We start from the raw sequence: 12288 nt of genomic DNA, 5'->3' as shown, positions 1-12288 counted from the left end.
TTATTATTTTGAAAAGAAAACTCATAAGACATTAAACAACCTCTAAATCTTTAAATAAAGATAATAAACTCGAAAGGAAGCTTTGGATGCAAATCTTAGTTTTTGGAAAACGAGAAGTGTCGTCGGATCCAATCGTTGAGGAAGTTGAGAAGTGTTGAGTAGGTCGATGTTCTTGTGCTGTTGGAGCAGCTGTGTTGAGTATGTTGATGCTCTTGTGCTGTTGGAGCAGCTATATGTTGTTGGGCTATCCTGGGGATAAGTCCGGGAAACCGTTAGTTTCCGAGAGTGTGATACTCTGTGCTCGTTGAGCAGTTGTGACCATCGGATTGAGATGAGTCGGATGATTTGGAGATCATCGTGGATTATGTGTTGTTGTGAAGAAGTGTCTTTTGTCGCAGAATCGACTTTACCTTAGGGTAAGCTTTTAGAGACTTTAATTTACCTAGAACACGTGGCGACGTGTCGAGTGAGATTCGGAGACGTTGTTTGTCTAATCATCCTGCATTCATGCAACATTAATGAGGTATTAACACAGGACGTACTCTGGACCTCGTCGGATTCCAAAATGGTCATAAGACCCGGATTTCCGTGAAAGAGCGTCTGTAGACGTCTCTTGTAGCAGACCGAAATGGCAGACCTACGGGTTACGGCTGATCTGACTACCGCTGTCGTTGGAGTAAGAGGCACGCGGGCCGAAATGGTCCCACCGTGGCTGGTGCTAGGGCTGATCCGTTGATGTCCATCCGTTCCGGATTGCATATTGGTTGACTGGGTTAACCTGCATACATATCATGCAACATGCATACTAATTTAGTTGTTGAGTGTGATTGGTAATTGTTAAACCTATTTGGAACATGCTATCTGCTATTATTGCGTTTATGTTATTATGGAACATGCAACCCTAGGAATAACATCTCTAGCTATAAGCCTAAGTGGCTATCTATTACTTGTACCTATTGGGTTTATTATCTACATAGTTCTTTAGAGTTGACCCTCGCGTCTTCTGTGTGTGTTTTGGCGGACAACGCCTTTTGTCAGATGTCCATTGCGGACTGGTTCACAATGGTCCACCCTTCGGGGGGGATTAGGTACGAGATGATCGATCAGGACGACCCCGGGTCGTGGGTGGTTGACCCCGCGAGCCATCGAGCGACGTATTCGGGGCGTATCATGGAGGACCACGTGGATAGTGGAGGACTCTTGAGGTCAGGAGTGTTGAGGAGATGCTCTATCAGCTTCAACTTGCCACCGGGCGTTCACTGTGGACCAGGACTCGGAGGAGCACCGCCGCCACCGTCATCTTCAGAGGACGAGGATCCCTCAGAGGAGATTCCAGTGGGAGTGCCTTCGGCAGGGTCTAGTGCACCCACCGTTGCGATCATCGATGATCAGGGTTCGGGCCCTAAGCCCGTGAGTCCAGCATCGGAGCGCACTGCGGTTGCGAGGGGAGGACGGATAGGGTTGGTAGACTTGGTCGTTCTGGATTCTGATTCAGACGACGATCATGCTAGCACATAGTTTTGAGTGTTGGTATGAGCTCCTCGAGTTAGGATTAGTGTAGGAGTAGAGTTTAGCTCTGACAGTCTTTGCTTCATTTGTTTCTTTAGGGGACAGGGTAGTTCCGCCTATAGCTTTTTGTGTGGTTTCCTTACGGGAATCACAGAGAGTTGGTTGGACTTAGGAGGTCTTATTTTCAGGCCATTGGGTCAGCTTATTCTCAGTTTTGAGGGATAGTGTTGCAGACACTTACCTTTATATTTGGTTTGTACCTATTGCCTACGGGCGCTACTCTTCTATTACCGTCACTGGAGGTTTACTCGTGACGAGGCTGTTACTTACAACGGGGGCTGTTATATATATATTGTACATTAGTTCTGATTATTGTTATCGTTGGGTTTATTTATTTCAGTCTCGTCTTAGTTATTATTGAAAAAAAAAATATTCACGTTTTTCCGCATTAAGTTTACTTTTGGTTACTAAAGTGACGCCACCGAAATCGGGGTGTTACAAGTTAAATAAACTATCGTCCAATCACATTGAATATAGGTGAGTTAAATTTTTTATATTTTATTTATAAAAAATCATATTGATCTATTGAGTTGTGAGTTAGTAAACATGAGTCATTTAAACAACTAAAGTACAGATAGAAGATCAAATTTCTTAATCTTTAAATCTAAGTATAGAAAGGAAATCTCCTCTCCATGATGTTGCTTTTACTTAGTTGTTTTTTTTTTTTTGGTCAAAGTACTTAGTTGTTTTCAGAACTTACTTTTAGGAAGTACTTTTATTTTTGCCACAAGGAAGTACTGTTTTAGACAACTTGCGGGCTGTCTTTTTTGTTTATTGTGTGGGTAGCCCAGTAGGGAATGTTGTTTATTGGGCTTCGGCCTTGTTTGGACGTCTTTGGGTTTTTGCCTAGAAAACAATATAACCAACCATTTGACAAAAAAAAAAGCAATATCTATACAGTTTTGGTTTTGAAATGAATAGTAGTAATGGAAAACAATGATGTGAACCCCGATTCAGAGTTTTCTAGTAGTAGTAGTTTCCGTCAATGTTTTTCTTTCCACGCTTCTTTTTGTGACTCGATCAATTGTAGTATAGTCTTACTAATTTAGCTCATCTTTAACTTGCTTGGAGGCTTGCTCATAGGAGGTTGCCAACGACGGAGAGTTGGATACGAAGGGGAATTGTAATCGCTCAAAATAGGGAGAGATGATGCCAATTATAACAAGACCTTGTGGAAGATGTTACTCGCATTTTCTATGGGTGAGATGTCTCTTAATTCTTAAAGTATTTGGATGCGGTGCTACTCTTGGTTGGGAGTGAGTAGTGACAACAACTATTTCCCTAGAGTGTGCTTTTCATTTTTTGCATCATGAGCTTGGGGGGAGGAACAAAAATCAGAGATTGAGGTGGAGAGTTATCTGGCTTGCGCATTTGAAGTATTCAGCTGTATAGAAATGATATTTTCAAGGGAGAGTAGGTGAATTCATACTTGATTAAGTTAAGATCATGGGTATGGCTCAAATCTTTACTAAAAAAACTTCAAGTTTTGCTATTATGAGTGGGAATGGAAGCCTTGGGTATGCATTTGCAAGGTGATTTTATTTAAAACACTTCCTGTTTCAACAACATCTATATAACGTTCTTTTTCTGCAATGAAACTTGTTTAGATTCGACTTCGTAACAAAATTGAAGATGATCTTCTCAGAAATTTATTAGTTGTATATATTGAGAGAGAAATTGCTGAAAAAATCTCTATTGATACAATAATAGATAAATTTAGTAATATGAAAGAACGAAAAATTTATATAATATTTAATGAAGATTTTTTAAGTCTTATATCTCCCCCAACAAGAAAATCCTGAATAAACCCCTGATTCAAATATTATATTTTTTGGTGTATTTATCTTCTCTTGCAATTTTGAGCCGGGCAGCAAAACTCCCCCACCAAATATTTAAAACTAGTTAAATATTAAATGAGTTTAATGGATATGCACTGACAGTGTAAAATAATTTTACACAGTCATCCAATCAAAGCATGCCACATAGGAGATATAATTACATTTGACTTTAATTTTAATTTTAATGCTCATATTTAATGTTTACATAATATACATATGTAAACATTAAATATTTGATTTATTGAGGGGCTGACTTAACGCGTCTTTCTTAACAATTCCTGGAATTAAGCAAAATAAAAGGATTCAATATTTTCTTTACCCTTTTGTTGTTCCATTGATACAGTTCATAACGTAAGAGAATCAAACTTTTTCCCACCTCATGATAAATTCATGGGTATTGTTTTGGGCTCAATATAAGTATCTGTTTGAGTCTTGAATCAAACTTCATGTATACTGTCTCTCTTTCTCTCTCAAAGTATAAAAACTCAATACTCCAATAGAGACTACTATTCCATATCAATAACCTGTCCTCCCTATTTCAAATTCCCATTGATCCTTGCAACACCAATTTTCTTCCAATCTCATTCTTTCCCATGGCAATGAAGAACAAGGAGCAACAAGGAGCCAGGGTAGCTTCATATCTGAAATTTTTCAATGCTCAAGTATATCTACTCAATTTCTTTGCACATGTTTTGGTGTTTGGTTGTGGATTACTCATTGGTGTCACCCTCACTTTTTGCCTCAAAGATTTCTCCTTTAACTTCCAAATCCAACAATTCTCTTTCAAACCACCAAACCCTCCTCTGTCTCACTCTCCTCCAACAAAAATCTCATCCATCATCTCAATCTCAAATGGATTTAACCAAACAAAACCTTCTCCTTCTTCTTCTTCTTCTTCTCCGCCGACCGCGATCGCGGATCAGACAAGGACAGTCACCAACCTCACCAGACAAGGGTTAATTGATTTCTTGAAGCCTCCCCTGGCTATGCATGCCATGAATGAGGAGGAATTGCTATGGAGAGCCTCTATGGATCCTTTGATTCATAAACCCCCATTCAAGCAGACTCCAAAGGTTGCATTTTTGTTCCTGACAAAGGGTCCTGTGCTGCTGGCTCCTCTGTGGGAGAGATTCTTCAAAGGAAATGAAGGGTTGTATTCAATCTATGTTCATCCTAATCCTTCTTTCAATGGAACAGTTCCTGAAAGCTCTGTTTTCCATGGCCGCAGAATCCCCAGCCAGGTAATTATATAATACTCTTTCCTTTTCAAAAAGATAATGCCATGTGTGTATGTAGACTTTAGAAATTTTAAATTTTAGTTAAAATTTTATCACTAAAGAACTTAAAATACGAGTGAATGATCAACTTCATTTCTGAAAGTGTAATCGTCTGGTTTTTTATTGTGTCAAATATTAGTCAGGTTAGTTCATATAGGAACTAACTACATGGTGGATGTTTTATTTGACCAGAGAGACTAATTAGACTGATATTTAACACAATTAAAAACTACAGAGAGTATTTTCTTATTCTAAGCAATAATTGATTTGCTTATATTTTCAGAGATAAAGTTGAGTATTTACTCTTAAAATACACCACAACTTAATTAAGTAGTAAAATGCTAATTTCCCAAAACTAGTGGTTAGTGAATCGTTTTTTTTTTCCGTTAATTTTTATACAAACTTTAAATGAAAGTTGAAACGGCTGTAACTTCTTTCATGACAAAATGTCCAAAGTTCATTTACCTTTTAGGTTTCCAATGACATTTACGACTTTTGGAGTTACTCAAATTCACTCTACAAATTTTCTGAGTCATAATTCACAATTCATGTCAAATATCAGTTGCTTTCAAGTTTCAAATCAATTAAGGACCACACTAATTGTAACCTTGAAGGGCCGGGGAGTTTGAAAGGTTAATTAGAGATGACCAAATTACAGGAAAGGAATTATGAGCTGAAGGGGTTAGAGATTAAAATTTCTAAAACAACTTACCATTAATATCCTTTTTCAACAAAATTTTAAATTATTTTTGAAGTATTAATTAAAAATACTCAACAGCGTTTATTGAATATTTTTAATCACTTAAAAATACACATTGTATACCTTTTCATTTCTAACAATGATTTATCCTTCATTAAATTATTTTATGTTGATTTGTTCCCATAACCATAACCTTTTTTAGTGTTTTAAATGCAACATGAAATAGTTAAAGTATATTATTCAGTTTATTTGGCGTGAAAAACTCTTTGATTGCCCAATGCTGTAAGAACAATTCTTTAATTGGCATTATTGTTCCACATGATGCCAATGAAATTTCTTTATGGCCGAATGTAGAAAGCTGTTTCTCTGTTTCTTTCTTTCTGTTTGTGGGTGAAACATGCAGAAACTTAAACTGATTATCACATTGATGCCAAACACACGAAATTCACACCTTATTTTAATGGTGTTATTAATTATTATAGCCGTTTCTAAGTGTATGTTCATGTGTAATGTGTTGTGTGCTTGACAAAACCGTCACTAGCTATATTTTTTCATGTGTTGTGTGCTTGAGAAAGCCGCCACTAGCTATATTCCACGCATTGCAATTCAATAATGACATGCCTTCACATTCTTGTTGAGGTGTCTACATTCATGTAATTGTAGTTTATAGCATGACTCTCTGCCTCTCTCCACATATATGGATTATCTTTGTAAAAATATTGATAGGCAGCAATTGCTTTGGTTCCCTTTTTAGGAATCTAAGAAAGCATATTAACAAAAATTGCTTTCTTATTCCCACCATGACATATGACATATAATCAATTTTGTCAATCAAATAAATATTGCTAATTTAGGAAACACCTCGCTGCATGAACCTGAACCAGTGACTATTGTTATTGTTAGTGTACGTCGACCATATATTGTACACATCATCATTAATTTTCTGGAGCAGCCTTATTGGCTTAATTTTGGGGTTATATTCATAGGCAACAATCGACATGGGGGAATTGCTTGTAAGATGAGATTTGATGAGAGAACAAAAACAACTAGAACCCAGCTATAAAGGCTGAAAAAACACTACTCACAAAATACCTTTAAATAAGATACTTTAGTATCATGTCATGTGTACCAAAATGAGAGAATTCATAATTTAGGCATTAATTGCAGATTTTGTATTTTTTAAAATAAATTGCAACATTGGTTTACAAGCTAATTAATCTTAAGCAAATGTCCAATTTTTTGGGGGAGTTGTCTACTTCCCCCATTTTGGTGTCTGAATTTGTCCCTCCTCTTGAATGATTTTGGAACTTTTTTCAATAAAATATGATACAATCATTGATCAAAAGAGGCTAACTATTAGGTCAACTGAATCTATATAGAATGTCCATTTTTCCATATGTATTCTTTTTGGTTGCTTCCGCAATTGGGAAAAGAAAAGGAAAGGGCCGGTCATACTTTTCTTTGATTCCACTCCTTTTGCACCTTCCACAAAATTCTATTCTTCATTTCCAAAACTCACTCATCCATAAATTGGTTGATAATACCTTTCTTCATGTACTTTGTCCCTTGCATGAAAAAACGAATATAAGGACAAATTAAATTGCACCTAGCTTTTTGCTATGTCATTCCTGTTTATGTAGCAACATAAAAGTAACATAAGACTTTTGACCATACATTATACTGTATAATTAACTCATTGATAGGAGATAAAATACGGTGTCATTTGAAATAATTCATTTGAGTTTATGTAAATAGCTTATGGTCTACGTGTAAACTGTTTTGAGTATACTTTTATAAGCTATTTAGATTAGCTTATGAAAAAGAGCTCATGCTTATATGTAACATATTTTTAACTTATTTCAATAAGTTTATTAAATTAGTTTATGAATTAGCGCTTAAGAGTGATAAGCGCTTATTGCAATAAGTCCTTAATTAAGTTGTTTCTCAAACGGACATCTTGTTTGAAAGTGTTTATTGGAACTTATTTGATAGCATAATAACTTATGTAAGTGTTTGAGATGACTTATATAAATAGCTCATGACCTACCTAGTTGTTTTGAACTCATTTTCATAACCTGTTTAGAATAGCTCATGAATAAAAACTTACACTTATTAATAACTTATTGAGTAAATGGTCAAATTGGTCTATGAAAGTGTTGACAAATTTGTTGGAGGAGTTAAGAAATACCTCATGTGATCCCTGATTGTGTAAAATGTCTGCCAAGTTAGTCTCTGTTATAAGATAAAATGTTAAACCGATTGGTAGAAGGCTCTATAAGGCACATCTAGATATAATTGTTTAGTTTCACATTTTCTGCAATTTAATATGCTATTTCTTTTAATTCCATTTTACACAAATAAAAACTGTGAAAGTATTTCTTAATTGAGTCTAACTTATTTCATCTTTTTTCCAAGCTTATTTACTAATTTTGAATATGATTTTCTCTGCAGGAGGTAGGATGGGGTGAAAACAGCATGATACAAGCAGAGAGGCGCCTCTTAGCCAACGCACTGCTCGACTTCTCCAATGAACGCTTTGTCCTCCTATCAGAATCCTGCATCCCTCTCTTCAACTTCTCCACCATCTACACCTACCTCATGAATTCCACCAAAACCTTCGTCGAGGCCTATGATCTCCCGGGCAACGTGGGGCGCGGAAGATACAACCCCAAAATGAAGCCCCTCATCAAACTCTCCCAGTGGCGAAAAGGCTCCCAGTGGTTCCAAATCGACCGCGCCCTCGCGCTCCAAGTAGTCTCCGACCGCCGTTATTTCCCCGTGTTCGAGAAGTACTGCAATCCTCAATGTTACAGTGATGAGCATTACTTGCCTACATTGGTCAACATTAAGTTTTGGAAGAGGAATTCTAATAGGACTCTGACTTGGGTTGATTGGACAAAGGGGGGACCTCATCCTTCCAAGTATATTAGGACTGATGTTACTGTTGAGTTTTTGGAGAGGTTGAGGCATGGAAATGGAACCACTTGCGAGTACAATGGAATGGTCACCAATATTTGTCACCTTTTTGCCAGGAAGTTCACTACTCATGCTTTGGAAAGATTGCTCAGATTTGCTCCTAAGCTAATGCAGTTCAATTGAGTTGTATTTTGCACATTCTATGATCTTTTTCATTGATTGTATTTAATTGATTTTAGGGGCACTGAGAATGTGGCTCTGTCCCCTTTCATTTTCCCATCGGTTAGAAATTTTTTAAAGCATGAATATGTAGTTGGCTCTGCAAAAACTCTTATATCTGATCGACTTGAGAAAATATGAGATGAATACAGGGTTTGTCTACACATGAAGTGATGCTAATTTTCTATCATAGGTTGCTGGACTATGTGTGTGTTTGGAAAACTCAAATGGATTTTAATAGAAGCAACGAATAATTGCTTTTGGAAAGATGGATCGATCCTCATCTAGTAGTGCTAGAATTGAAACCAAACATGCATTATATCGTAATAGAAGCTAACTGTCATAACTTACCGTGACTAGCTGCACTAACAGATTCTTAACTACCTAACTACTAGCTAAATTGGCTTCCTATGATTTCTTTTGGAATGCAGCGGAGTATCAAGAATAGTTGCAATATTGGTGAAGCTAGAAAGTTATGAGCTCTTAAAATCAATCTGTAATAGGGAAAATGTTTCAATGGATGTGATTGGAACTATTAGTGATGATACGTGTTGTATTCGTTGATAGTTTAGGAACTCAAAAGTGTCTCTCAAATGGCCACCCTCCACCTTCCTTGGCTGTGGATTTCAGAAACCTTTTGAATTTAATCAGAGTTGTTTATGAGCACTAGCAGGATCATTTTAATAGATTCTCTAAAGAGGGGTTTGAGTTTACCATCCCTTTGGTGGTTTGGCATCTGAGTACTATTTCCCTTACCTCTTAAAAAAGCACAATGAACAATGATTGCATTTTTTTGTCACAACACTTATTATATAACCATTTTCATTTGCCTCTTTTCTTTCAATTTTAGTCAAGTGTGAGAGGATTTGAAGTGTCAATCAACTAAATATTTTTTTGAAAGGAACTAAAAATCTTTGAAGTGGAATATTTGGCAGCCAAAATCAATGACAATTACAAGCAAACAAAATTGTCTCTCTTTGGTGTTTGCAGATATGTGCTTTTTGGGCTAAACTTTTGTTGCCGGAATGTGAATTTGTTTGCTCTGTTCAGGCTAAATATAGCAATGAGATTGGGCTGACCCACACCCCTCAAAATTGGAAGGAGCTGCCGAATTCCCAATTTAGTAGAAGTACCTTTCTCTTTTATCTGAAATGTCTATTCATCTTTTCCCCTTTCAAAATATAACAAGACCACATACTTTTGGGAAATGCCCGAGTGTGTAAGAAGAGTAGAGTCTTATTTAAGGCTAGAGCCTTTTGCGTAAGAAGCTCACCATTTATGGTTGAAACATGTAAGTTGATCTTATGAGTCTGTTTATAAGGGTAGACTCTGACGTCTAGCTGCTGATGTGTGGTCTACCCTGCGCGGAGATTACGGGGAGCTTGTTTGGCGTAGGATGTCTTTTGATATTTCTTTCCGAAGTCTCTATTTGTACTTATATTTATGGATGTAAGGTTATCTATTATTATGCATTTGTTAGAGCATGTTTTTGGAAAAGAAAGAAAGATACTCCAAAAACATATATATCAATCTTTATGATTTTAAAAAATAACCAGCATGTTTAATCTACTTTTGAGTCACTAAATAACCCTTAAAAATTGGGGCATTACAGATATTGAGATAAACCTTTGAGGTGTGAATAGATAGAATTACTTAAAATGAATTTTTCTTATAAAAGAAGTCAAACACTTTCATTTCTCTCAATTAAATATAAGTTAACATACTTTCATCTCACAAGAAAATCTATCCAAAAATATTATGTTAAATATATGAATTTTACCCAGATCATAGTTATTTCAAAGTGAAATATTGAAACTTATAGAGCAACACAGTCATGAAAACAACACTAGCGTCCAAAGCGGAAGAGAGGATGCAAGTGTCCCTAACCCATCATGCCTTGAATTTGTTGTAAACATACAAGTTGAAGAAGATTCCAATAATTCCCGAAGAGATGTAGTTCATTGATCTTATTTGAGGGAGGCCACTCACACCTTAAATAATGACGAACATTGATGAGATTAGTCTACTTGTGGTTAGGGAATTTCTTTGCAAGCAACCACATTGGAACAAGGGTAAGTAGACCAATGCGAAAGAACTAGTTTAGGTCATGGTAAATGCCTTCTTTTGTGAACATTCTTTGTGGTCCACCTCTCCCCATATGATTGAAGCATTGTAGAACATAAAATCACTAGGGCAAGTCCATGGACTACCCTCAGACTACCCTCAGGAAAAATTGAATTATTACATATGAGTAGAATGGTTGTGAGAAGTCATCATGTTAGCCAAATTAGCACTTAAAGCTACCAAAGTGAGACTGAAAAACAAAAGGAATTGACACCAGTCAGATAAGTTGCAATATTAAACATTATATTTTCAAGTAAAATATTAATAGATATACATGTAATGATGCCCGATAGACACCCAAAGTGATAAAATAAGAGAAGAGAGAAGTAAGGGATATGGTAAATAATGGATCTAATAGAAGAGAGATAGAGGAAAATAGTTTTCAAACATACATTTTTTCTAGAGAGACAAGGGAAATTACCATGTTTGTTGTTGCTTGAATGACCCCAATTGGAAAAATGAAAACCAATGCAATCACTAAAGAAAGTAAGACTCCCCGCCATGGAAGTTGGAGCTGCTTGCCAAAGCCTTTACAACATATCAAACCAGTGATAATCATTATGATCAAAATGATGACAAACCACCATCCTGGGGACTGATTTATAGTTTTTCTTCATTATTCTTGCATGCACATCTCCCACCTGTCCGTGTAGAGCAGTTTTTGTCTTCCTCCATATTTGAAGAATCATTCTGTCAAATAGACAGTTTTTAGAATAGTTAGATGACTAATTATGAAAAAAATGGAATACAATATAGAACTATAAATCAAGGAACATAAATAAATTTTTAGCTTATTTGATTACTATTTTGTTTACAGAGAGTTCTCATTTTAAAAGATGAAAAATAAAATTTAAAACACCTTAGAGATGCTTTCTGTTTTAATTTTTAGGTTTCAAGTCACGTGTATTTCATCTTTGTAAAACATTGTTCAAATAACTTATGTCAATGCTTTTATATTTTCAGAAAGGGCTTTGAAAAAAGTTTTTGAAAATAGAAGTTAAGAAGTGAAATTGCTTATGTCTACCCTGATTTTCCCTTATGGTTCTCTACCATGTACTCAAACATAATAAATTTACAAATTTAGATTCTTTAAGGCCTCACTAGAAAATCAGCATTACGTAAAAAATTTGATTAAGTTAATTTTTTTGTTTCAATTCATGACTAGAATCAATGGTCAATGCAAGAAGGAAGACCGAATTTGTTGATTAGCTTTCAATTTTTGTATATACATAAGTGGAAAACAAGATTTTTCAAAACCTACCCACAAACATGAAAGCAGAAATGAAATACCTAAATAGAGACACTCAGAGAAGGTTTGAAGGTCACCCCACATTTTTGGAGAGTCAACAAGGAATTTTCTGAAAATTCCATCCTAGCCGTAACCATGCATCTGAAAATTCAAGGACACAATTCTGCAGGTTAGCTATATTTTAAAAATGCATATAAATTAAAAATAAATAAGTAACGAACACCAAACTTTGGACTCATATTTGCTAATTTATAAATTATTTACCTGGGTTGATAGTGCTAGCAAGAAAGCAGTAAATGAGTGCCGGTTGAGTAGGGTCTTCGGTTATCAGAACTATGAGCCTAACAAGTTTTATAGACAAATCATTCTCCTCCTCTGTGTCATCTAAAACAATAC

The 12288-nt window shown here is 35.9% G+C and overlaps 1 protein-coding gene and 1 long non-coding RNA gene across 2 annotated transcripts; one reads left to right on the top strand and one right to left on the bottom strand.

Moving 5' to 3' along the window:
- Positions 1-3743: 3743 nt before the first annotated feature.
- Positions 3744-8709, top strand: LOC130738861 (glycosyltransferase BC10-like). Its single transcript, XM_057591035.1, has 2 exons — positions 3744-4648; positions 7836-8709. The coding sequence occupies exons 1-2, from the start codon at positions 4001-4003 to the stop codon at positions 8481-8483; spliced, it is 1296 nt and encodes a 431-aa protein (XP_057447018.1). The 5' UTR covers positions 3744-4000; the 3' UTR covers positions 8484-8709.
- Positions 8710-10305: 1596 nt separating this feature from the next.
- On the bottom strand, positions 10306-12288 carry LOC130735556 (uncharacterized). Its single transcript, XR_009018498.1, has 4 exons — positions 12157-12288; positions 11934-12033; positions 11065-11333; positions 10306-10833 (listed from the first exon to the last, which is right to left on the bottom strand). It is a non-coding gene; the product is annotated as an uncharacterized LOC130735556 (long non-coding RNA).

The sequence above is a fragment of the Lotus japonicus genome, chromosome 2, assembly GCF_012489685.1.
Source record: "Lotus japonicus ecotype B-129 chromosome 2, LjGifu_v1.2".
Classification (NCBI taxonomy): domain Eukaryota; kingdom Viridiplantae; phylum Streptophyta; class Magnoliopsida; order Fabales; family Fabaceae; genus Lotus; species Lotus japonicus.
The sequence above is the reverse complement of the archived record's forward strand: the minus strand, read 5'-3'. Positions and strand labels throughout refer to the sequence as shown.

Excerpts from the sequence above, each read along its gene's own strand:
- LOC130738861 (XM_057591035.1), top strand. The coding sequence starts at position 4,001 with ATGGCAATGAAGAACAAGGAGCAACAAGGAGCCAGGGTAGCTTCATAT. Across the intron at positions 4,649-7,835 it reads GCCGCAGAATCCCCAGCCAG|GAGGTAGGATGGGGTGAAAA; the intron begins GTAATTATATAA and ends TTTTCTCTGCAG.